General features: G+C 42.7%; 1 protein-coding gene across 8 annotated transcripts in view; it reads left to right on the forward strand.

Annotated features, from left to right (window-relative positions):
• The window catches only part of PID1 (phosphotyrosine interaction domain containing 1), a 94,579-nt gene extending 75,686 nt beyond the window's left edge, over positions 1-18,893 (forward strand). For all 8 annotated transcript variants that reach the window (XM_068200873.1, XM_068200869.1, XM_068200866.1 and 5 more), the window contains one exon: positions 16,939-18,893. In XM_068200873.1, the coding sequence (XP_068056974.1) occupies positions 16,939-17,415 (477 nt within the window). In that variant the 3' untranslated portion in view covers positions 17,416-18,893. The remainder of the gene's footprint in view (positions 1-16,938) is intronic.
• The last annotated feature ends 7,606 nt before the right edge of the window (positions 18,894-26,499 follow it).

Genomic DNA, 26,499 nt, shown 5'->3' on the forward strand with positions numbered 1-26,499 from the left:
AAAAGGCTTCATCATTTAAAACCAGGGATTGCTTCAAATGACAGACATCAGTGCCCAGGAGACGGTGCTGGCCACTATATTTCTGCTTCCTGTGCTCTGTGCCAGAGGTTAAAATCGTGTTTGTTTCTTCCACATCACAAATGCTGGTGACCAAGTGCAGAGTGGGTCAAACTTGAAACAACCTTCCTGTTAGGCAGTGGCTAGGAATAACCTGGGACAGGATGAAATTCCTCAGATATATGTCCATATAATTATTTGGTATTTGAGTCATGAACCAGGGCCCAGGCTTTGCAGTTGCTTCAAGTCATTTTACGTCCTGGTTTGTATTGGTATGATAGATCCAACAAGACCACATCACAGGACTCAAAGTTTTTGGACAGGTATTACTACTGCTGTTGCTGAGAAGAGTTTTTGTTTTCCTCTGTCATTTGCTAGCAGGAATGTGTGTTTTACCTCATGAGAGTTAACAGGGCCGGCCCCCAGCTCTGGCCCTGGTTTTCTTCTGACCAGCTTTTACGCCGTCTCTTGTTCAAGGGTGTCAGAATTCTGTTCTCCTTTAGCTGTTGCTGTTTTGCAGAGGGAACAGGGAACACCAGTGCTGTGCTCTGCTGCCAAAGCACCCAGTAAATTCACATGGGCTGACATGTAGTACTGGGAACCTCAAGGTCAGTTCTGCTCTGTGATCTTGCTGAATTCCCGTTCTCTGTTGCTTTGCTGCTAAAGAGTTGGACACCAGTCTGTCTTTCTTAGTTAAAAAAAACCCACCACAAACCCCACTATTTTCTTAATAACTTCAAGCTGATCATCTGTTGGAAAACAGAAGAGCTATAGCTCCTTTCAATTGGGAAGTCACTGTGATTTCAGACTATGAGGTGTTAGGTGATTTGGCAGTGCTGTGCTCATGATAATGTCCTTCAGGAGTGATTAGGGCTTTGTTCATTTGAGAAGCATCTGCTGAGAAGTGCATATGTAAGTGGAAGAGACTGTGATTCCAAGAGTTTGCATTCCTCATCAGGTTAGGAAGAGAAAATGGGAAGAGACTTAGGAAGAGAATGACTGTACGTGTACCTAGGTCAAGGTGTTTGAGAGTTATGAAAGCTGCTCCATGTGTCTTTAGCCATTTATGTGGAAGGATTTGTGTTAGTCTTTTGTTGATTCTTTCAGATTTTTTCCAGACTTTAGATGATTGTGCCATTTGGCAAAGTCCAGAGCTCTATCTCCTTTTCTACACTTGCTGAACACTCTTGGATAAAAAATTCTCCTCTGTTCTTTTACAGTGTGTGCTTACTTAATTTTCCTTTCAGAAAAAAAGTAGGTGCCTGAAGGTGGCGGCTTAGTCACTGGAATTGTAGAAAAATGCAAGCAAGAAGAAGCCTGCTCTTGCCATTGCATCCTTGATTTAATTAGAGTTTGGTTATACCTGACATAGTGTTGTGTAAGGGTTTGAAGTGTTAGCTGGAAAGTGTGAAGGACGTTATGTCTCCTTTGCCTAAAGCATAAAAGGAAAAAAAGGTTTTCATTTTAACAAGAAACTCCAGAGCAGTTTGGACTCTACATCAAAGAGCAATATTTGGTTTCATGATGTCTTCCAGACAGTTCTTAATGCAAGTCCAAACCCAATCTATAAGTAGTAGCCAAAGTGATTTTTGCCTTCTCTAAAGCTCACTCTAGCTAAACCTAGCTGTGCTGGTTATGTATTTTTCCAAAGGGCAACAGCCTGACATAATGGAGAGTAGGTTTTGCTTTGGCCTGTGGTACCGTGCCGTCATCCTCTTGGACCACATCCAAGAGAGCACAGGTGGCAGTTCTGCTGGGATCTCACAGCTTCTCTGTTTTTATTAGCCGTTCTGGCTGGTATCCTCTACTGTATGACCCACCCTTGAGATGCACTTTTTGGATCACTCCATGGAATTTCTTCTGTTCACCTTCTAAAATTTCATCCCACTATCTTAAATTAAAAATGTCTGGGTAAACCTTACAGTGTTCATTCTAGTCATTGGTTCATGATCACATTAACTACATTTGACTGATGTAAGGAGCACAGGAATATCTTTATGGATTATCCAGGGACATCCATGCACTTCCCTGAGATAGGTGTGCTCTGGTTTGCAATCCGCCCTTGAAACAGCTGCATATCTCCCAAGAGCTTTCTCCTGGTCATGTTGTGGCTCTTTATCTGTTCCTTACATTTCCAGTCTTCCCTAGATAAAGTGTTGTAATGTGCAGCCGCGATAAAGTTCCCACTTGCTGTAGTTTCTGTAGGTTCTACACTCTGCCTGGGCTGTGTCCCAAGCAGGTGCTGCTCCCACCTCCTTCCATCTGCTGACCAGTGCAGGCAGTGCTAGGGGGGTGAGAGGGGGCACTTGTCCATTGCCAGGATTGCACTTTTCTGGGTGCAAAGGATGGAAGAAGAGCAAATGACAGGCAGGAAAGAAAGCAGATGCAAGAAGGTAGTGGAGTTATCTTGCTTCATATGTACCTGTCCTCTGTATTTGTTTATTCTTGAGTGTTTATGTAGCCAGAACCGGCTCTGCCAAGAGTCTGGGTGTGGAGGTGGTGCAAGGCCACTGCTCCCCCTGTCCCCAGCCGTGCTGGGAGACACCTCTCTAATGACACTGCTGTGAATGAGGCAGTGTCCCAAGTACTGCAATCATTGGAAAGCCGTGTCTCTTTTTGCAGGAATAGCACTCTGAGCGTGGCTGCTGGAGCCCAGTTTCTGTTCTGTTAATTGCATTGTTCCCTCATAAATTGCCCTTGCATTTTCCCTCAGTAATGCTATTCATCACCTCCTCTTTTGAACTCTGAATTTGGCATATACAGGGCCATGTAGGGAGCTGCTGGTTGTATTTTAATGATACAGCTTGCTAAATGCTTCTTTAAGAAGAAAAGTGTTATAAATAATTCAATAGAGTTATTTTGCAGTACATATGTGTCTGTCATAGCCTGTTAGAATAGCATAGTGTCACTTTAAGGATGCAGATAGGAAGCTGTCTGTTTGCACTGCTGAACAATTTGGGACCATAGGAACCTAAGGCTGTGACAGGCATTATGATATGATGCATTAATGCCATTTCTGGGTGTTACAAGTTCATCCCCAGAGGGGCTGTGCTGCAGTTGCATGATCTTGCTGCCATGGGAGGGGCTGCCTTGTTTTTGCGGTAGTTGATTTTAATGTGGAGATTTTTATAATCTCTCTGGTGCTTTTGTAAGAAAGGGAGAGGCCATTGTTTTATAACTACTTAAAAAAATTAAATATCTGACCTTGCTAATGACAAAAATGAATGAAGAAAAATTACATCTGTATTGACTGCCACAGTAATTGGTTTTTCAGGAGGGGTCTAACATTTATTTCAGCTTTTTCTCCTTGAAAAGGTAAACAAGATCCTGCAAAGAAATATCATGTACTGGTTGCTCCTGCCTGGAGTAAGAAACAGTGCAGGATTTTTTTTTTTTTTTTTTTTGGTTGCTGTGGGTTTTGTCCCTCCCATGAATTTGTTGTAGATGCAGTATGTTTTCTTGTAAATAAGATTTCTTCCCAGGAATAGCTAGGTTGGTCTCTTCAGATTTGATTTTTGCATACATGGTTTGAGCTTTAATGCTGTTTGTGGGTTTGCACTGTAATTAAAGGATCTTCTGCTTGGTTTCGGCTCAACAAGAGATACCAATTTGTTTTGATGAGGAGGCAGCAGAGGAAAAGAGTGGGAAGCTAGAAGCAGATAATAGGAAACAAATAATATAGTGTGTGCTTGTGCTGTAAATATCTGTATTTTCAGCAAAAAGTAAATACTTTCTTACCCAAAATGCTGTTTGCTTTCTATTGTGCTGTCATATTTAAGCTCATGCATAACTAACCTAAAATACATGTCATTTTCTATTTAAAACCATTTAACCAAAATAATAACAGCTTTGGTAGGAAATGAGAGTGTTAGATGATGCTTAGCAGAGGCTCTAATCCTTGCATAAAAGTATAGCTGTGTCTCATATCAGTGCTGGATCAGGCTCCCTGGTAACAGGAACACTTTACTTCTGCTTGCCTTGGGCTGCATGGGGAAAGCTACAGAACTTTACAGGATGAGTGATTCTTTATTTGTTAATGCGCACACTAATTCCTCTTGCCAAATTTCTGCCTGCATTTTTAGATGCTGAGAGAATGGTCAGCTTTTCTTAAAATGCTTGACACACATTGCTGTCCATGCTCTTTAGAAAATCTCTCTGTCAATATGTCAGAGCAAAGGGGGAGAACACTCAAAACCCATGGTCTTTCTTGAAATGCCTGGAAATATTTGGTTCCTGGTCTCTGGGGAAGAGAAACCTTCCTCTGTGAGCAGTTTTTCCTGTCTTGGCCACTGCTTTGTCAGTTTGTACATTGCTTCTTTATTCTTCCTTTCTGTCTGATCCTGGAAAGTGCTGGAGAAAATATTATGCACTAGTTATACTCTTAGTTTGATATGATCAAGGACTATTAAGCTCTTAAAAGATTTGCTTATTCTATTAAGTAATTTAAAAAACTATACAGAAAATTGTAACTCTAGGATGATGATAAATGGGACTGAGTTTTTGCTTGTTACAGAGCTGTGAAACACCTTGTTAATGGAAACTGTTGGAGTAATTGTTTATATAGAAAACAATCATAAAGGTTCTGAGATTTTTACCATCTATTTATTGCAGTCATAGTCATATGTTGATTTTTGCATGGTGAGACCTCCTTGAGCTTATTTTGCTACAGAATGGCCTCTGCTTCATATGATGCATTTTGCTTCAAGAGAATGTCATCGGCATCCTATAATGTTAATTTCTTTAGGAAGTTGTATTCTGTTGTCATGCTGAAGAGCCATTTCAGAGTCAGTGTTGCTTTATGCAGGGCTGGCCCTCTGTCCCTGGTTAGGCCAAGTAACAGCTGGGTAAAGGTCTCTTGAGTGTCAGTGGCAAAGTCTGTGCAGGGCTCTCTGCTCCCTACAGCTTGGCCATGGCCCAGTGACTGCCAGACTGCAAACTGGAAAGTAGAAAATAGAATTATAATGTTTTTAGCTGCTGATATTCATTACTGCATAAAGATATTAACTGTGAAGAAAAACAGTGAAGGATTTCTTTATTTTCATAAGTAGTTTCTTTTTTCCTTAGAGCTCTAAAATTTTCACCAGTTTGTCCTTTATCAAAAAGATCAACAGCAGGGCTACTTGCTATAAATTTTGTCTTCGCAAACTCAACTTCAGGGCCACTGGAATCTATGAAAATGAATTTTCTGCCCTTTATAAAAGCCACGACCTCTGCAATACAGAGAGATGAACTGTGGATATGAAGGGAGCTTCTAGGAGCTTGCTGTACAACTGGTGTGAATAGTGATCAGTCTGACCTGCAACCATCTGAATGGTACTGGGGGCAAGCTGCTGTAATAGATGACATAAATTGCAGCAGTGATAAGTAGAGCTGTCCCCAGAGAGGAGGACCTTTGCCCCAGTCCCCTTCCTTCCTCCAGACAGTCCTTCACTTTGGAGTGTTGCTTTCCGGGCTCTCCCATCCTAGGTTTAATGTTTCCTTTCATCTTGGCTGAAATTAGCACTATAGAAATCTCCATGTCTTGGTTTTTGCTGCAGGTGGTTAAGGGCTGTGGTGGTTCTGGCTGCTTTGTAGGCTTGTCACCTTAGAGGTGAAATACAGCCAAGAGAATGGGTTGGAGGCAATTAGCTTTTCTGGGAGAGGCGCTTGGGTGGTACTGTGATTAAATTAATCAGAAAAGGAAGGAGGCTCCCTCTGTGACACTGTGAAAAGCCTCCTGATGCAGACAGAAATCCGCAGGAGATGAGCATCTCTGGAGCCCAGAGAGCCTGATGAATACCCAATTCACTCACAGGGCCTAAGGATCACTTTCAGGTCCTTTTGTGCTGGTTGGAAAAACATTATCTAAATGCAAAGTGGCTATATTGAAGACACAGGCAAGCACTAAATCCATTGTGAAAACAGGACCTTGGAGGCACTGTGAACCATGGCTTTGGAAATGAATTAAAAACTGTATGGCGCTATTGTCTTCCATCATCATAATCTTTGGGACCTATTTATTCCTTTAAAGTCTTCTGTTTAGTCTGCTAACATACTGTTGCATTTTTGAATGGGAAATTTCTGGTTTAATTGTAATACAGCGTCATAAACCTTAGAGGCAGTGAGGTTGTATTCTTTCTGGTCTGTGTAGACCCTGTGTTGCTGTGGCCTGGATCCAGGATTTGATAACATAAACAAATGATAAATCAGGCATATTTATCTAAGGACTCATTTGGCAATAAAAAGAGTTGTTTAACTATATTTTCTTCTTCATAATGTGTTTAGTGCTTTTTAGTAAGTTGAAATGTGCAAGGTCTGTTTTTCATTGCTGCAGTATAAGTACTCCATCCCAGTGCAGGCACTGTATTTCTTCTTCTCCAGCCTTCAAATAAGACTTTTCCTGGAGATGCTAAAACTTGTGAGAGCTGGAAAAATCTCGAAGGGTTTTGTTAAGTCATGGAACTCATTTCATGTAATGATCATGAAGGAGATGTAAACGTAATGACAGAGTATTTCAATCAGAGACCTTGCGGGATGTGGGTACAATTACATTTGTATGGGGTTGATATTTCTGTGTTCCCCTGTACTCCTCAGGGAATGCGTTTCATTTGCAGTGTGTGAATGACAGGAGAAGGACCAAGTACTGCTATTTCTGGGAGTCTCTGTGGTTTGTTTTGTAATTTTTTCCCTTTTTTGAATGGTACCAGTCTTATAGAACTTGGGGGAGGAAGAATTGAAATAATTTTATGAGCATTACTTCTGTTCTTTCTGCAATGTAGACCTGACACTTCCTTTGATATACAATCCAAATTTGTAGTCATCTTCAGTGGTTCCCGAAGTTGGGTCCTTTTCCTTTTGTTCTTAATTTCAGGTGTTGTCCAGTTGTGCCAGGAATCAAGTGCAGTTGAGATTTTTGATCTCCAGAACTGAATCTCTTAGTAACAGAGGTTTTGTTCAATTTTATTACTTGGCATCTTCTTTTGAAGGGAAGAACTAAAGGAGAAACACAAGGATCTCCTGGGGAATGCACAAAGAAGAGAACCTTGAGGACAGATCTCTTACCTATAAAAGATAGTGAAAAACATGCATTCCATGTGGCTTTCTGGGAGTGCTTCAGTACCCAAAGTCTTGGACAGTATGTAAAATACACATGCCTCAATGGGAAAGGTGGCTGAAGTCGTAACTGTTCTTGTACTCCCTCTTTGCATGCTCCATGAGGTACAAAAGTTTTTGTAGGACTGGTGCCAAAGTGAATTTTCTGTGGGTTGGAAGGGAAGGGGACCAAAGTAAAAGCAGTCTGCTCCCCTCTGTGTCCATGGGCTCCTTCCCTCTGCTATGAGACCACAGCTGTGAGGAGCTCAGGACTAAAAAGCTTTCTGAAACATGATGAGGTGCTTAATCAGATTTCCATGTTCAGTTTCAACCTCATGTGAATAAAGAATGTGTAGTGAAAAAGGTTTTGTGTGTGCTTTGAACATAAACGTCAAGGTAGGTGTCTATTTGCAGGGAGATTGTGGTCATGCAAACTTAGGCCACATTCTCCTGGCAGAAGGGATGTTCTCGGTGAGAAGGTTTTGAGGTAGCAGAGGAAAGGTTTTGGAAGAATTTGTGTGAAGAAAACTTCAAGAAATTGCAATAGTGGCTGCAGAGTGGGTTGGTTTTCTCACCTTCCTGGCTGCCTCCACCTCTCTTCTTGCCTGTGAAGACTCCTGAAGACAATGGGAAATCAACTGGCTTATCCAAGTATTAATTTCAACCCAGTGGTAGCTGAGTACAGAGAGATGCACTTACATGAGGCAATGAAAGGAGACAAAGGAGGAAAGTGATCTATATAGCAACATAAAGAAAATATTTGGGAATAAAAGTAATCATCGACTTGTACAATAGGGTGTCCAGCAGCCCTGCTGAGGTTGTGTGTGATGGATGTATTTTTTCATTCAGTTATGTCTTGCACAACAACATTTTTAAATTCCTGCTAGAATGAAATTGATTTCTTGAGTTTTAAATAGTGCAGCGTAAATCTTCCACTCACACCAGGACCAAAGAGTCTCTGACTGCAAGCTCACTGCACTTTGCCAGTTCCACTTGATTTCATTTCAGATTCATCCCCGCAAGCCAAACCACAAAAAGAGCTTCCTGTCTAGTGGAGAATGAAATGCAAGAGGCAATCCTTTTGTTGCTAATGGGAGGCTGCAGGGAGCAGAGCTGGCTCTTGCTGAGGTCATGTTTGGGCTTGGTTGACTATTTTGCCAGTGAGGCAGAGACTCCTGGTCACTGGATAGAAGTCAGGTGCTCTTAGGTCTAACTGAAGGCAGTACTTTAATACCTGGGGTAGTTTATAAAGAGACTAGCTGAGCAGCAGCCTGATGTAATGAAAGGTGACAAGCTTGGATCATTGTGTTTCTCAGGATTGTCTTCCAGGAGAGTTTGGCTTGCTGCTTTATTTACCCCACACTGGCTGTTTGGCCTGTGGACTCTGTGGGCTTTTTCTTGTTGGCTTTTTTTCCTCTCAGAGCTTATAAATTAAGCCATCAAGGGTAAATTTTTTCTCTTCCAGTAGATTTATTTGCTAAATCTTAAACTTGCCAAATATTGATGTGTTTTCCCATGTCCTCCTCAAGCAGTGTGGGATAGTGTTGGTGATGGGCTGATCACATAGGGTAAGGAGGGTTCCACTCCTGTGGGCATTCTGCAGAGGTTTTTGTCTTCTGCTCCCCTCCCCAGCTGCCATCAGTGGGAGACCTGGCAGAGCTCTACTCTGGGAGGATGAGAGGTTTATTTGGCCATGAAGAGGGGCTCTGAGATGTCTTTGTGCTTTTGGCTGTCTTACTCAGAACTGGGACAGGATCTCAGAGATGTGCCCTGCACTTTGATGCCAATCATCTGCAGTTCCTGGAGTGTTTGTCCTGCATAGTGTTTGAGAAGTGAAAAGTTCTTCATGGGTGAGCTGTGCCCTCAGAACAGCCCCATTCCCAAGATGCTGCCCTGGACTGGACATTGGGACACCCACTCTGGATCACAGTAACTCACCTGTTCTGTCTGCTGCCATGTTAAAGGGCTTTCCTAGGCAACCTCAGAAACAGCAGCACTGAAATTGGTATTATGTTTTTCTTTCTACTGGGGAAGAACCTTTTTCAAGAAAAGGTATTTTCACAGAGCCCCAAGTCTTCCTGCTCCTTCACGTGCTACAGCTACTGAGAAGCATGGAGGCTGTAAAACCTGAAAGAGCGATGATGGACTAAAAATGAGAGCTCTTCTGTACTTCAAAGACATTTAGTTGGGGAATTATATCCAAAGTGACTATTCTGTGCTATCACTTTATGCCTTACTTGTGTGGTGACCCCTTCCTGGGGGGCAGCTCAGGCAGGATCTGCTGCATAGTCACAGCTGAGAAATACATGAGAAAATAAAAGCACCTGCAAAGGGCTGCTGTGAGTGTGGCTGTGGGGACAGATGCACAACTGGAGCAGCTGCTGCCCAGCAGTTGTTTTTCCTTAGGAGTTCTGAAGATGTAAAGAGTCAAATGCATTTCTTGCTGGGTTTGTTTATTATTTTTGTTTTCAAGCGGGAATTGTAAGACTTAAGTTCAGCCTTGGTCCCACAAAAGGAGTCAGGTGCTGTTGACTTAACTGCTGAAGAGGTGCTGATGCTTCCAGCTTTTTCTGGAGCTATCCTTTGATTCCTTGGAATAAATCAGACATTAACTACTGATGTATTTTCTTTCCCCTCCTAATCCAGTGGGCAGCCCTCAGAGTTGATGGTTATTTTCCATTAAATAGTTGCCTAGCTCTGTCTATTCTCCCTCTGAATTTTGTCTCAAAAATAAAAGTTCTTCACATATTTCTGTAAGCCACACTACTGCATTTACTATGTATTTCTTTGTGCTGAGGAGCCCTGCCGTTCCCACAAAGACCCTTGTGTTTGTGCTGCAAGGCTTTGGCTGGACACAGGCAGTGTGGGTGAAGAAGCAGTGACAGGCAGAGGAAAACTGTACAGCCTTTTTACTTGACTGAGTTATTTTTTTAGGTCTTAAGCAAACGTTGCTTGAATGCAGTTCGTGGTATTTGCTCAGTGATCCAGTGGAATGTCTGGGATATTTTTGTTTTTCCTTCAGAGCCAAAAAGCAGCTTTTGGCTCTAAATCCCGAGCTGCCAGCCTGAGGCTGAGTCACTGTGCTTTAGGGTGAGGAGAGCTGAGCTGGTGTGGTGAGACGGGTACCCTGCCCAGCACAGAGCGCTCCTGCTGTTCTTGAGCTGGATGTGTTAATTAAAGATGTTGAAAATGACTCTACAGCTAAATCTGCTTTTATTGACATTAAAGCTGTGCCAGGACTTACCAAGCTGTTGGGCAGCATGCTGCAGGCCTGTCCCATTTGTATCCCAGCTCCACTGAGGATAAAAGAAAAACTAGTTTCAGCCATTAAATCTGTGACTCTTTGGTGAGCCCTGATTCACCCCAACCACTCAGCTTGGAGATGCCACTGAGGGAACACTGACATTACAGTGAAGTTGAGCACAGGTTTCCTGAGTAGAAACTTCTTGCAGAAGTTTCCAGATCTTGTAGTGATGTGGAGATGAAGCTTGCTGTGTCCTGGCCTTGACAATATGTGCCTGGAGTCTAGGTGAAGCTCGAACTTTCTCATCCTTCATCTGCTTATGTGCTGCAAACCCAGGGAGCATCTCCATGTATGTGTTCTTGCAGCAATTTTAAACAAGACATGAATATGTCCTTCTAAACCTGCTTTTGGCTGCTGTTCTTCCAATCTCCTCTGCATTCTTCTTTAAAACTTCTGCAAGTTTACCTGATCTATAGGCTGGTGGTTCTTGCCGGGCTGGGATGAACTGACAAGCTTCAGCTGTTGGAACAGGTTTTCCAGGGAGGTGGGGGAGTCACCATCCCTGGAGGTGTTTAAGGGGTGTCTGGATCTGGTGCTGGGTAATATGGTTCAGTGGTGTAGGGATTGCAGTGGTGGTGCTGAGTGGATTGTTGGACTGTATGATTTTAAAGATCTCTTTCAATCCTGATGTTTTCATGATTCTGTGATGGTTTACTTGCTGACTGGAGAGTCTGTACTTGTGCATCTTAACACAGACCCTTACAGTCACTTTTTTCATTGCCATGTATCCTGCAGGTGCCACAGGAGAAGTTCTGTTTTCAGTAAGAAAATGTCTCATTACCTCTGTTTGCCTCACTTTTAAGTGAGGCAAACTGTCTTGATCAAACATAATCAGTTGCAACTAGACCAAATTTGAGGCTAAAGGAATGTTACTTTTAAAACACTGATCAACAAAAGATACAGTCATCTACTACTAAGATTTGCGTAAGAGTCAAGATCCTCTAGGGCATCCTCTGGTGACTGCAAATATGCAGAGTAAATACCTGCTGGCACAAGGTCAGTGCTCTATTTTTTTTTTTTTTCATTTTCTATGTTGATTTTGCTGACAAAGACCCTCCTTTGGTATGGAAGACCCTTCCATCTGGTATGGAAGAAATACTTATATTAAATAAATAAACAAGGAGTTAATTTTACATATGGTCTTTTGATCATGGTCTTGAATAGTGAGAGAGATGAGAGTCCTGTGAGGTATGTGTTCCTGTGCCAAGCTCCTGTGCCAAGAGAGCATCTGTCCTCCTGTAATGCAGAAATTATGGGTCTTTACAGCTTGGATCTGCTTTCTTGGAGCACTGATAGTCTATGGACTGGGGATAGGGAACAGAAGGAGAAAAAGCCATTTGACTGCCTAACTTCAAGTGCCCAAGTGAGGCTTATGAGGAGCCGTATGGGTATATGATCCACTGGGGAGTCAGATCTCAGGTCAGATTGACACACACAGGAGCTGAGCTGCTCTTTGTCTGCTATGAATTGCAAGTGAAAAATGTGGCATCAGTGATGGAAAGGAAAGTATGAAAAGGAAAAACCCCTTATTACTTCTGACAAATCATACTGTGCTAGAAGTGTAAATGTCTGTGGCAGCTGCTCTACTGGTCCTTTCAAAGTTGGTAAGCTCTTAAACATAGTTATTAAAAGACATTTTCACTATACACTATTGGATTGAAGGGGCTGAAAACAACAATGTCAAAGTACTCAGATATTTCTGTGTTTCCAGGAGAGTGCATGAAAAATGGCATCAATTATTCTTCATGTCCTTTGACATGAGACATCTCTATGTGTCACATGGGTGTAGCTGCATTACAAAAGGGCAAAGGCACAGCATTTTTCAGTTGAGGACAGTTTTGCCAGATACTGACACTGGTGTTGGTGAATCTCTAGGGTGAAATAAGGAGCTCTTCAGAACATCTTGGCTTTTATGAAAGATTTGGATGCTTGCAAGCATAGAGGTGCTGAAGCCTCAAGAGTATTTTATGTCATGCTTGGTGACAGTGGCTTGCCAGACGTTGAAATTTGCCATAGAAAGGCTGGAAAGAATGTGGATCATTTTTAATATGCACAAGAAATGTTTGTGAGGTGTGTATGTATCTTCCAGAAATTTGTGGAACAGATGGAACACACAAACCAAAAGACTAAAAGGGCCATAAAGAAATATACTCTTATCCCTGGTAGAAGATATAATAGGAAATGCCTTCACTCCTTAAGGTTAACACAGTGGCATTGAGTTGAATTTGCATTCCTTTTCTCCCTTAAAATACAGTATCCAAAACAAGTAAAGGCTGCAACAGCTTGATCATCATTTAGTTGTTACAACCAACCTGTAGCTACTCTGCCTTGCACTGAGGCTAGAATCATGGAACCATGGAATCATTAAGATTGGAAAAGACTTCCAAGACCATCAAATCCAACCTTTGACCAAACACCACCTTGCCAACTAAACCATGGCATTTTGTGGCATGACCAGGTTTTTCTTGAAAACTTCCAGGGATGATGACTCTGAAACAAGCTGCCTGGGGAAGTGGCAGTGCTTAACAGCCCTAGAGGGGAGGGAATAAAGGTCCTGGCCTCACTGTGTATAGGATGACACCTACTATAGGACATGCCACACTTGCACAAATAAGTAATTTTCCTGGACTGATGTTTGCTATCAAGTGACTTCCAGAGTTTCAGAGGAAGAAAAAGCATTATTCAGTCCTGGTGAACTTTTGCTGGTGCTCAGAGCTGTATTATCACAGATGTAGCTTTCAGCCTGCGCTGTGGCTTTGCCTGTCTTTGCCAATGATCACTTTCTGGTCAGTAAAGCTGTGGAGTTGATTCTGTTCAGGCACTTCAGTGTGTTTTTGTACGTGCAACGATAACTATAGCAACATCACTACTGCTGCTACTACTAATGTCTTTCTGTGCCCTTCACATCTCATTCCTAGGATTATTAAAGATGAAATTCTGGGTTTTTCAAGGTAATTTTTTTATAATACCTGCTGGCTTCACACTGATGAGATATCAATGATTTAAATGGGAAAGACCACCAGTGGGAATTTTTGCCTCAAAATAGCTTTCCTTTCCATCTGATAAGGAAATGAATTATCTGTTCTTTGACCTTTGGTTGGCAGACTTGGAAATTGAAAAGGAAGATGGTTGTACTGTACTAGCTTCACTGTAATGGTGTGGTCAGTGGTTTCTGAGCATTTAAACAAAGCTGGGTATGCTGTGATATGTGTCGAGGCAGAAGCCAAAATGCAGGGAGCATTGCTTGTGGAATAACCTTGTAACTCTGAGCTCAGGGAGAAATACCTTTCTGTGGGTCAGAGAGTGGAGGTGTCTCACCAGCCCCTGTATCCCTGTTGTGTTTTGGCAGGGGACTATGCTGTAATGCAGTGTTAGACATCTGTCTTCACCAAGAGCTTCAGTGATGCTACTCTTGTCAAATGCTTGTATCTCAACTAGGAAAAGATAATTCATTTTAAAACCCAAAAAAGTAACAGCACTAGTAGGTGTAGATGTTTCTATATAAGACACAGTGCAGACACAGTGCAGGAGAAACTTTAAAGTTGAGGCTTTGTTTATTCTTTCCTGTGAGCTCCTTATTGTAATGTCTAAGCACCTTATAAATATTTATGGATGTGTCCTCAAAGGAAAATGAGATTTATATAATGGAGATTCCAAGTGATGTTAAAAAGAAGCAACTTTCCGAAGGTTCCTGCACAGTTATACTGTGACAGAACTGGGACAGTAAATCAGACCAGTACATCCCATTTTGATAAACCAGAATTCCATCTTATTATTAGTTACTTTTGCATTGGCTGCTTACAGAGTAATTCGCTGTGGGGCTTTTTTTTTTTTTTTTCCCTGAAAATACAGCTACTTTATTTTAGGGAAGTCCATTACTTTTTGTAGCTTCACTCTTAAGCAGGCCACACACATGGATTGATGGCAACAGAGGGTTGCAGTTAGGTGTTGCAGAGGAACAGAGGAGAACATTAAATTCAATTTATGCTGCTGTGTGACAACTTACTCTGAACTTACTCCTTGGCTGCTGAAGGTGTCCGAGCATCACTTGGGAGTTGCCCATGCTCAGAAGCTGATGCTTTGTTCTGGGGTGAATTTGCAGCACAGAGCTCAGCAACACTGGCTGCCTGGGATGGAACTGCCTTTGCTTTCCTCCCCTCTCCCTATCCTCGTGCTGCTGCTCAGGGCAGCTCATGAGCTGGCAGCAGCTTCCTCTTCAGGACAAGCCAGTAGTGAACAATTCCCTGCATCCCCTCTTGTGCACTCATGAGAGGTGCTGATTTCTGCGGTCTCCAGGTGACACTGGGCTTCTCCAACCAGCAGCTGAGGGGACTAAATATTGCCGTAGTGGCAGCTCTCTCCTGCAGCCAGGGATTGAAAGCTGTATTTGGGCAGTGACGAACTGCAAGAGGCTATTTCGCTGCTCCTCGGGGTTTAAAGACTTTGTGCAAATCTCTTTGAAGTTAGTGAAGGACTTGTGATGCTGCAATGGGCTTTGAATTTGACCCCAAGTGTCAGTTTACAGTGTTTGTCTTTTGTTAGCTGGCTTGTGAGTGTGAAGCAGTGCTGAGCAAACCTTTGGAGAATGTATTGAATGTGCAAATTTGCACAATGATCTTGCCCCATTCAAAGCAATCTGACTTTGGTTATATGTTGAAATACCCCCCGGTATGCTGTAGACACATTCCTCTTTGGTCCTGGCTATGCTGTTTGTATGTGTTTAGTTGGCACTGTGAACTCTGAGGTTTTCTTTTAAGTTTTTCTACAGTACTTTAGGGAACTCAACTCTCATCACTAATAAAATAAAATAAGGCAAAACACTGGTAGGTCTTGCCTTGTTAACTGTTCTAGCTGTTGTGTTTCCCACTGTTCCAAAAAAAATACAAATGTTTATAAGATTCAATGTATTCCCAGTGCAAATCATGAATATTTATAGGCAAAGAATAAGACTTCCCATTTTGAAATGTCAGTGCTATGAAATTGCTTTTTTGGCAAGCATGATTAAGCCACACAGACTTCCAATAAAGTTTCATAAGTTTTTTTTTTTTTAATTATGGCTTAGATTTAGGCCTCTGAGTTTAACAAAACATGTGAAACTTGCAGCAAAATATTTTTCTTCTGGAAAATTTTGTTTGCATGGGTTACAAATCCTGTATTTCTTGTGGTTATGATTTTTTAAATGTGCTTAAATGTGGAAATTCCATGTTTTTTCATTACATTTCTTAACACATTTTCGACATAAAAATAACCTATACTGTGGGTTTAATGCAGAATTTTGAAGAAATTATTTTGAAAAGTGCATGTGATTACTTTTTTCTTCCGAATGCCTTGAGTAAAATGTAGAGGAGGTTATAAGATATCAAGCAAGGGGTAAAAGATTCTGTCTCAAGCAGTTACAGCTGCAAGAGATAAATGAAGAACAATTTTGCTTTCATATAGTTGTTCTTAAATGCACCATCCTGACAACAGCAATAAATAGAATAATCTACATAATTGCATTTATGTGGCACTGACCTGTCTTTCCTAGAGAAAATCACTTTTCCCAGATAAAATATTCTTCCATTCAGCTGTAAGGGGAAGGAAGCCTCATTAGTAGCTGCACAGATTTAGGGGAATGTTTCTGCACAGGCTTAATACAGAATTTTGATGTGGACCTCCTAGTGAATTTGATATTTGGTGTACAAATTTCTGTAAAGGCAATAAAACCACCTTGCTCTCCTGTGCTGATTGCCTAACAGGGGTATTTACTCAAAAAGACTAGACAGGAAAGCAGAGAGATTATGTGATTAAACTTAGGTAGATTTATTACTAGATTTTTTAACAGCATATTTTTTTAAATTGATGTAATAAATATCTCAGCCCTGCTCAAAGATAAAGTTTTGAACAGCTTTGAGCTATTCCTGGCTTAATACTTAAGTAGAAGTAGCAGAAGTGATGGAAAAAAAGGATCATTTTGGAACAGAAACATTCAAACGGTTTAAAATCTTCTACTGTGATCATGCTTTTCTGACCCACTTCAGCCTTGCATTATCAAACTGAGAATGACTCCATCTCCCTAATACTAATGTTTGAAAAACATTAGTATTATGTCAGATGTCATGTTATGTCAGATAAATAATCTGAATAAAGTATGAAGATAAAAAAAAAAAGTGGTGGTTTGCATCACAACTACGTGGGACCTGCCCCAATGGCACTTGCACTTGCTAAGATGAGCTTGGGGTAGTCATGGGCTCTAAAGCTGGGCTGTCTAGGGGAGGTGAAGAAAGTGGAATGCCTTAAAACTCAGACACTTTAATCTCTGCATTTGAATGATGAAGTCAGCATTTGCAAAAGCAAATATTTGGAAAGCAGTTTGAAAATTGTTTTACTGAAAATAATGCGGAAATCTGGGAGTTTGTGAGGGGAGGTGTGTGCTTTTATTTCCCCAGTGAAACTCCCATGGATGGCAGAAAGTACCACCAGAGTCTGCTCTCTGTGTTTTCACCTATCTTTGCTCTTCTTTGCAGGTTACATATTTGGGTAAGGTTTCCACAACAGGGATGCAATTTTTGTCAGGCTGCACAGAAAAACCAGTCATTGAATTGTGGAAGAAGCACACGCTCACCAGGGAGGATGTTTACCCAGCTAATGCCCTTCTGGAAATCCGCCCTTTCCAAGTCTGGCTGCATCATCTGGACCTCAAAGGTGAGGCGACGGTGCACATGGATACCTTTCAGGTAGCACGTATAGCCTACTGCACTGCTGACCACAACGTCAGCCCAAACATCTTCGCTTGGGTCTATCGGGAGATCAACGATGACCTGTCCTACCAGATGGACTGCCACGCTGTGGAGTGTGAGAGCAAGCTAGAGGCCAAGAAGCTGGCCCATGCCATGATGGAGGCCTTTAAGAAGACTTTTCACAGCATGAAAAGCGATGGCCGGATCCACAGGAACAGCTCATCGGAGGAAGTGTCTCATGAATTTGAATCTGATGATGGCTGACTGAACTCATTCACAGTTCAGCAAAGGCAGAAATGGCTTAGGGAATGAGAGCTGATAAATGAATAAGCAACAATTGAAACTGGGTAATGAAAGGACTGCCAAACACTTGTCTGACCAGCTTTTTAAATCAGAAGAGCAATTTGGTACCTACAGATATGCATCATTAAAGTAATTACATTGCATTGAAATCTGCTGCTGTTGTAAAAGTGAGAAAAAGATCTCCTTCCCCCACCTCTGTCACCCTCCCATCACTGTCCCTTTCTCGTCTCTGTAGTTCAGGTGCATACCATAAAGTATAGTAATTTCTGTTTGTCTTAGGAGACTGGTCAGACAATTTTATTAGTTGCTTCTCTGGCACTCCTAGCTGCGGGCTGATGCTGATGCACAAGAGCAAGTAGGCCTGGAAAGCCCTAATGGTTCCCGAAGAATCTTTCCCCATGATACATCACACAGATCCTTTGACTGTACGTAGGCTAAGACAGCCATGCACAGCCTTTTAGACTAATGGCCTGGCATTCTGCAGTTAATTCACATTTCACAGATAAAAAATGAAAGATGCTTGTATGTACACATTATATCATATGCTATCCTTTATTTTATTCATTGTACCTATTTTCTTAATATACTGGCTGCCACGTCTTTCACCCATCACCAGTAGTTGCAGTTTCAGACTATGTACTGCAGGATACCAAAAAGGGGTGGGCAAAAATACTCCCTGGTGGCTGGGTTCAGCAAGTCAGCCCTGCTGTCTGTGCATTATCCTACCCTGATGTGCTCCACAGGAGGGAGCCTGCTGGGAAGAGTTAGGGACACTTGGGTGTGTCAGTGTAAGAACTGTGACTTCTCATCAACCTCAGGTGTGTCGAGATCCAAGCACGGTGGGCACAGTTCTGCGTTCCCCTTTCCTCATTGCTGGTCGAGAGACCCTGGTGAGGTGGAGCTGCAGTGTCTCACCACACAGGGCTGCCTCACTGTAAAGAGCAAAGGAAATGGTCCCTTAGGAGTCAGGTTTGAACATTGTTCTGGTTGAGAACCTCATGTTAAGATTCCCGTATCTTTCCTTGTTCACAGATATACAGTCACGCCTTTCTTAAATGCAGATGTTTAATAAAACTCAAATAAAGGAAAAACTTGTTTCACTTGATATTTTTTAAGGCTGAGAGCAGATTTTGCAAGTAATGCTGCTCCTTTGTACAATTTTGTTTGTAATTATGGTAATGTTAGGGGCACTAGGGCACCTTACAGAAGCCTTAAAAGAAAGCTAATCCAAGCAGATAGCTCTGTGTCTGTGTTTTGTGTCTGTGTTTGTATGTGAGAGTGTATGTGTGAGTCCAGTGGTAAAGCATGTAGATTGAGCATGGAGATATATTGAGGAGGGCCCACACCTCTAGAAAATATGCTTGTTGCTTTACAATGTATGTAAACTGTTCTCCAGCATAAATGCATTCATACTTTAATAAAAAAAGTTTTGAGTTAAACCTTGTTAGTTTTAAGCTGTCTTTCCAATGTAAACTCTGTGGTTTTGTGTGTGTGGGTTCTGTTTTTATTTCATTTAGTGGAATGAAAATGCTAATTTATTTCCATTTAATTATTGCATCAGTGTTCATGAGAATTGCTGATAACATTTTAATATTATTTTATTTCAATATTTGGGTTAATTATTGCTGTGAGGTTTTGTTTTGGTTTTGGGGGGGTATTGTGTCTTGGTTGGCTGTTGGGTTTTTTGTGGCTTTTGTTGGTTGGTTGGTTTTGATTATGTTGGGTTGTTTTGGGTTTGTTGGTTGGGGGTTGGTTTTTTTGGTTGTTTTTTTTTTTTTTTTTTTTTTTTTTTTACTTTGTGGAGTGGGGACATGATTTGTAATTTTTGCTTAGCAGAAGGTGGCAGAGATATCCCCTCTCCCAGCCTGACCAGTTGAAATGAGCTCTGCTGAGTGGGAGCAGTTTTGCCTTGCTTATAGAAATCACAGCATGGTTCAGGTAGGGCATTTGATGGAGGAATACACCACCAGGCTGGCAGCTTCCAGTTTTTCTCTGAATCTTTGGATGGACCCAGTGTTTCCAAATACAGATCTAAAAAATGATTTCTCTTTTTCTTCCCACAATATGTACATGGAAGTGGGGTGTCATGTATGGGCTATATGCTGGTCAAAAAAAAAAAAAATCCGGGTCCTGCTGTGTATATAGTTGCCTTTTTGATCAAAGGCAGAATTAGGCAAAATTTCCTTCAACTTTTAACAAATTATTTTCTTTTGCTCAGAGCTGTAGTCATATGTTAGTTTCCTGACTTGTTTGGATGCTCTGCCAGCAAAGCTGCTATGAATGCGTGTGTGGACTCCCTCATTCCATCCTCTCACCCAAATGTCCCTGCTGACAGCAGAGGGTTTCGTGTGTGAGCCCCAGCTCTTGGCCAAGGGTTGCTGGAGTGTGGAAGGGGCAGGAGATTCCCAGCCAACCTCACACAGGAGCTGAGGTGCCTCCTGCCAGCCCTACAGAGAACCGCAGTGGGTGGTTTGAGTTTGGGATTTCCATTTCTGGAGCAAATACTTAGGCGAGTGGGATGTCTTCCTGTCATGGGATGGGTGTGATCTTTCTGGCTGGCATAGCCCTCCCTTCTCACCCTCCAGTCCAGTCCATAGCACAACTACACAGAAATGTTGTCAGCAGTGGTGTGACAGCAGCACTGGGGGAGTGACTGTCCCCCAGTGCTGGGCCCTGGTGAGGCTGCACCTTGGGAGTATTGTGTCCAATTTTAGGTCCCTCACTATACAACATTGATGTGCTGGAGTGTGTCCAGAGAAGGGCAATGGAGCTGGGAAGGGTCTGGAGCACAAATCTGGTGAGGAGCAGCTGAGGGAACTGGAGAGAGGAGGCTCAGAGGGACCTCACCGTTTTTTACAACTCCCTGACAGGAGGTTGTGGCAAAATGGGAATTGGACTCTCCTCCCAGGTAAGAAGTGATAGGACAAGAGGAAATGGCCTCAGACTGTGCCAGGGGATGTTTAGATTGAATATTAAGGAAAGTTTCTTCCCCAGAAGGGTTGTCAAGCACTGGAACAGGCCGCCCAGGTAAGTGGTGGAGTCACCATCCCTGGAGGTATTTAAAAGTTGTGTAGATGTGGGGCTTAAGGACATGGTTTAGTGGTGGGCTTGGCAGTGCTGTGTTAACATTTGGGCTTGATAGTGTGAAAGATCTTTTCCAATTAAACAATTGAAAAGATTGTTTAAAAGATCAGAAAAACAATCTTAAACAATTCTATAATTCTATAATCATTTGATTTTATTTGTCTTTCCTTTAATGTGCTGGGACCTGATGAAAATATACTGTCTCCCTAAAGTCACCTGCCAGTGGGTTGAGTGAAGAATACCTTTGCTGGGGTTTTTACTGTTGTCTTTTCATTTTTATTTATATTTATTATTTATATACTGTTTATATACTTATTTATATTTATTATTTATATACTGTTATATACTTATTTATTTATATACTGTTGTATTTTCATTTTTATTTTCTTATACAGGACATTTCTGTTTTACAGATGTACTGATTTACAGTGGGCTGAGGAATTCTCCCAAAGATATTTGATACTGTGGTGTCTGTGATAATTCCTAAGTGATTGAAGGCTCTGGATTAGCTGAGAATTTTTCATGATAAAAATAAAATATAAAGGAGAAAATTCTAGATTTTTTATTAGAAAATCAGACCCTTTGAAACATGAACCAGCTATTTTCTAATAGTTCAAACATGCAAGAGAATATGAGGGAATGTGAACTGCAGTTTGTCTTTGAAAACATGAGATTTGAAAAATAATCGGTATCATGAGTTTGGATCCTTAGATAATTTGGAATTCAGGCCAAATCTCTCTGCATTATCAATTCCAAATGTGTGATGCTATTTGCAAGGAAAAATGCTTTCAATTGTGAATTGCTAGCATAGCAGTTATCACTGATTATCAGTTGCCAGTAGATACTGGAATGAAATATCAAGTTAAACTTTTACTTCAATTAATCTGCTGGAAAAGAAAAATCACAAAGTTTCCATCAGGAGTAATTTCCAGTTGGCTAAAATTGTTCCTGTTCAACTACAAAGAGTCCAGTTTTGGATCTCACTGCATCCCGCTGTGGGTTGATGAGTTCCTTCAGTGTCAGCCAGGAAAACATGTGAAGGATTTATTGCCCTCTTGTGCTTCAAGGGGAGAGTGGAAAGGGTCCGTGTGTCTGTGCGTTATTAGGAGTGTGGAAAAAGCATTTAGGTTGTTACGCCTCAACACCACTACATAACATCACCACGGTTATGTCAAGGCGATTTTCACAATTTTTCTAACTATCTTAAGAAAGAGAAACTGTTACTCTGTATAGAGTAAATTTGTTCGGTTTTCAAGCTCTGAAGTCTAAATATCTTCTGTTCCTACCAAGTCTTCTGTGGAGCTGACACTCTGCACTAGTGAGCATAGATTGCATGAGAATTGCTTAGATGTGCATGGGGGTTCTAGCCCAGGGGGATGGAGAAAGGCAGAGAGTAATTTCTTTCATGTTTAAACTCAAAGGCTCCGAAGAACAGCTGAATGTTTTGTTTTGTTAAAAAAAAAAAGAAATAACGAAAAACACAACAAAAAACCTCCCCAAAACAAAACCCTCTGCAGCTGGTTGCACTCCTTAGCTTTTCTGTAGGGAATGACTTCAGTTCTACATGAAAAAGCAGTTGGATTTTGCCAGTGACTTTCATTTAATTTTCCTAAAACTTACAGTTAAATGGTATGTGATTGAGAAGCTTTTGATACAGTGGCAACCCCTTATCAGTCTCTTAGAAAACTTTAAATATGTTATTCACGGAAGTTTTGAGACTTCTATATCAGTGAATTCACAGTCAATTTTATTTTAATTGTAAGGTTCTCTGTGTGTCTGTATACTCATGTATGGATATATCTGTTCATACGTATCCACACACACACCTTGAAATGCGATCCGTGTTAAGTATTCTCTGTATGATGGACATATGTAACAGCAGGTGGATGTGTGAAGGCAGTCTTGCATGTTAGTCTTGAGAAGAATGTTTTACCTATTAAAAGGTTCTTCCTTTTTCAGTAGGAATCAAATTAAACTACCTACCTGCAAAATGTGATATATCATATGCATTATTTACCGTTTACCACCAGAGCTATCCCACTCCATGCCCAATTAGCTGCTCTAAGAATGATACGTGGATAGGCTCATTTTACCCTGTGGCAGAGAGTTATTAATTTGCATGTAATTGGGAAGTGGTAATTTAAATATATGATTGTTTTCCTGTAGACCAGAGTTTACAGTAAGAGAATATATCCTATAGTGAAAGTAGAGACACTCATTATACCTTTCTTCTAATGTAATTTTAAACAGATACAGGGTGTTTTAAAAAGTTCCTTTTTTGTTGAACTCCATTAAAATGGTTCCTCTCTCTCAATGTGCCATTGATCATGGCTGGCTGGGGAAAGGCAAGGTTGTCCAGGGGGTGGTCCCTTTCACCCCAGCAGGACATAGACACTGGTACGGTGCCCCTGTGCTGCAGTGCAGAGTGTTTGCTTTGTTTTGCTTGAATTTTGGAAGGGTTATGAGATGTGTTGGAAGCACAGGTGTGATGCACTTGCTGACTGTGCTGCAAATGGGATGAACTGGCAATGGGCTGGTTAAGCCCCCTTAATCCTGGGGGAGAGCACAATAATGTCCCAGCTCTGATGGCAAAGGAGTGATTCTTAATTGCTGTACCTGTCACAAGGTGCAGAATCACCCTTCCCCAGGGGATGGTTACTGTGCAGACTGGAGCATCTCCTTCCCAACTTCCACCACTGGAGTGGGAAGATAGCACTAGGTGGTAACTTTTACCTGTTAGGCTTTGATGTGCATTGTGCTTTACATACTCTGTTATTTTACTGCAAATCTTATTGCTCTTGGAAAGAGAGGAAATATTATAATCCCATGAATAATGCATCATGTGGCTGGTATGTTTTCCTGCAGGCAGTATAGATTTTCTGAGAATGATGGACAGGAGTGGATTTCATTCTTAGTCAATTGTAATTTTATACAGTTTATATAGGTCATGTGAATGTGATAAAGTGTGTTATTCCTATTTCAAATTTGTTATTTCAATTTAGTTACCTCTCATTTAGAGAGTAGAAATAGCTTTAGACATAATTACTGAGGATATAATTAATCAAGGTTTTCTTGCACAGTTGGGTTAAATTGTTGTGGTTGAGTGCTCAGTACGATGCCAGTGCTCCCTGGCTCAATCTCATCTTTAATAGATTCCAGATCTCATGGTTTCAAGTAACAACAGCTTTTCCAGATCCCAAGACAATAATGAAATACACAGAGGAACTTCAAAGGAAACTCTTCTAGAAAGGGAAAATTAGGTTAAATGATGATAGTCAACTGCAAGATATTTTTGTGTCCATAAAATATGTCAGACCTCTTCCAATGCAGGAACAGGTAAAATCTGAAACAAATAGACCATGCTATCTGCCCAGGCTCTCCTAAATGGGTTGGGACCTGATTTTCTCTGGGGTTTCCAGGTAAGTTTTTGTGTCTTTTTGAGTCAGCTCTGGCCACACGGAATAGCAGCATTTGTGCCTCCCTTCCCTGTTTCTAACAGTCCTTGCTGTTGGGTAGCAGAGGTATGACCTGGGATGAGCTGGAGGCAGGTCTGTGTGAGAGGAGCTGCGGGATGCCTGCACCCACTGCTCTGCCCCAGCCTGGCTGTCCTGCTCTGCCTATCCCTGGTGTCCCTGTGAGGAGGTGGCTGTCACTTCCAGTGAGCTCTGCTCTGCTCCCTGGGCCATTGCAGTGTCTTCTGCAGGTAGTGTGCTCTGATTAAATTAGTGTGGCCTGTCAGAAAAATACATTGTTCTTTACCAGTGCTGTGGAAGTGTGTGTACGGTAATGCACTGGGCTGTGCTGAGCAGAGAGGGAAAGGCTCCTTCCTGCAGTCTGCAGGAGTTTAACGGCCAGGAATTGCCCGGCGTTTGATAATTGACTCATTACAGGTCTCTGCTGGGCTGCATCCACCTCGTTCCTGCCTCGGGTCATTAATGCCTTGGTGTCAGGGTGATGGTCCCAGTGGGCTCACGTGTGTCTGGGGCACCAGCCAGCAGCGGGCACGCCAGAACACATGTGGGGCCAGGACAGCCCTGTCACCGCTGGCTGTGGGGTGCCCCCAAAGGACAGCCCTGTCACCGCTGGCTGTGGGGTGCTCCCAAAGGACAGCCCTGTCACTCCTGGCTGTGGGGTGCTCCCAAAGGACAGCCCTGTCACCGCTGGCTGTGGAGTGCTCCCACAGGACAGCCCTGTCACTCCTGGCTGTGGGGTGCTCCCACAGGACAGCCCTGTCACTCCTGGCTGTGGGGTGCTCCCACAGGACAGCTCTGTCACTGCTGGCTGTGGGGTGCTCCCAAAGGACAGCCCTGTCACTCCTGGCTGTGGGGTGCTCCCACAGGACAGCCCTGTCACTCCTGGCTGTGGGGTGCCCCCAAAGGAGAGCCCTGCCACCGCTGGCTGTGGGGTGCCCCTAAAGGACAGCCCTGTCACTCCTGGCTGTGGGGTGCTCCCAAAGGACAGCCCTGCCACCGCTGGCTGTGGGGTGCTCCCAAAGGACAGCCCTGCCACCGCTGGCTGTGGAGTGCTCCCACAGGACAGCCCTGTCACTCCTGGCTGTGGGGTGCTCCCAAAGGACAGCCCTGCCACCGCTGGCTGTGGGGTGCTCCCAAAAGACAGCCCTGTCACTCCTGGCTGTGGGGTGCTCCCAAAGGACAGCCCTGTCACTCCTGGCTGTGGGTGCCCCCACAGGACAGCCCTGTCACTCCTGGCTGTGGGTGCCCCCACAGGACAGCCCTGTCACTCCTGGCTGTGGGTGCCCCCACAGGACAGCCAGGCCCCAGGCCGGGGTGCCTGGCAGGCCGGGGTGCCTGGCAGGCCGGGGTGCCTGGCGGGCCGGGGTGCCTGGCGGGCCGGGGTGCCTGGCGGGCCGGTGGCACTGCAGCTGCTTGCAGGGGGAGGTGATGCTGAGCTGTGCTGAGCACAGCTTCGTGCAGCAGATCTCAGCAGTCCCTGTGCCTTACTTACAGGAATCCTAATTTATGCTGTTATAAAGGTTAAGAACAGAGCATTTCAGCATGGTTCACATTCTGCCTGCACGCTGCAGTGGGTCTCAGCTAATTCAGCAGCAGTGGTTTGTTCTGCTTGAAATTCTGGAGAATGCCTCCTCTCCTGAGGTATTTCTTCCAACTTAATTGCCAAGTTATAGTGAAATATGAGGTTCGTTGTTGTCTGCTGGAGCGCTGGGGATTCTGTTTTGTTGGCACATTTTTCATGACCTTGTGTCAGCAGCATAACTGGGCTATGAGATAATTTGTATGCTTTAGATGAGCAGCTGTGTACATCTTAGCCAGAGAGAGAAGCAAGTGTGATCAGTTCAGTGGAGTTAATCAGGTAAAACAGAGAATTAACTCTAATCTTGCAGATTAAGTCATGTCAGACCATGCAAGGTGATGTCACATGCAAGATGTGTGTACATTTCATGCAGGTGGAAATCAGAATTATCTGAAGTACTATACACCCAGATTTAATAGAAAGGAGAAAAACAATAGCTGCAAATGTGGAAAAAAATTCTACAATCAATTAACTGCTAAAAAGAAAGAAATCTTGTACCCTTATTTCCCTGTGATGCTCTGGTTCAGCAATGGCTTTCCACTCATTTCCAAATAAAACAGTTTTGAGGTTGTAAAGAAGGAGGATTGCTCTGCTCATCCCTGTGCTGTTGCAGATGCCCCACAGTTAACACAGGGTTTTGGAAGCTATTGAATTTACTGACATTTTGTTGGCAACAGGGCTGAGGGTTTATTAGTATAGGAAAACCAGAAGGAGCAGTCTTGCAATGGTGTCTGGTAATCCTTAAACTTCATTTCCTGTGGAAAGTGTGTGAGTAGCTTCCGGAAACAGTAGAGGACAGATTCAGTGCTGGCCTTTGCCCTGCAGAAACTGCCCTGCATGGGAGATAAGTGATGCTTTGACATGAGAGCTGGAGACCTCTGAGATGTCATCCTGAGGAGACAGTGATTT

Source organism: Anomalospiza imberbis, chromosome 10, assembly GCF_031753505.1.
Source record: "Anomalospiza imberbis isolate Cuckoo-Finch-1a 21T00152 chromosome 10, ASM3175350v1, whole genome shotgun sequence".
NCBI classification, from domain to species: domain Eukaryota; kingdom Metazoa; phylum Chordata; class Aves; order Passeriformes; family Viduidae; genus Anomalospiza; species Anomalospiza imberbis.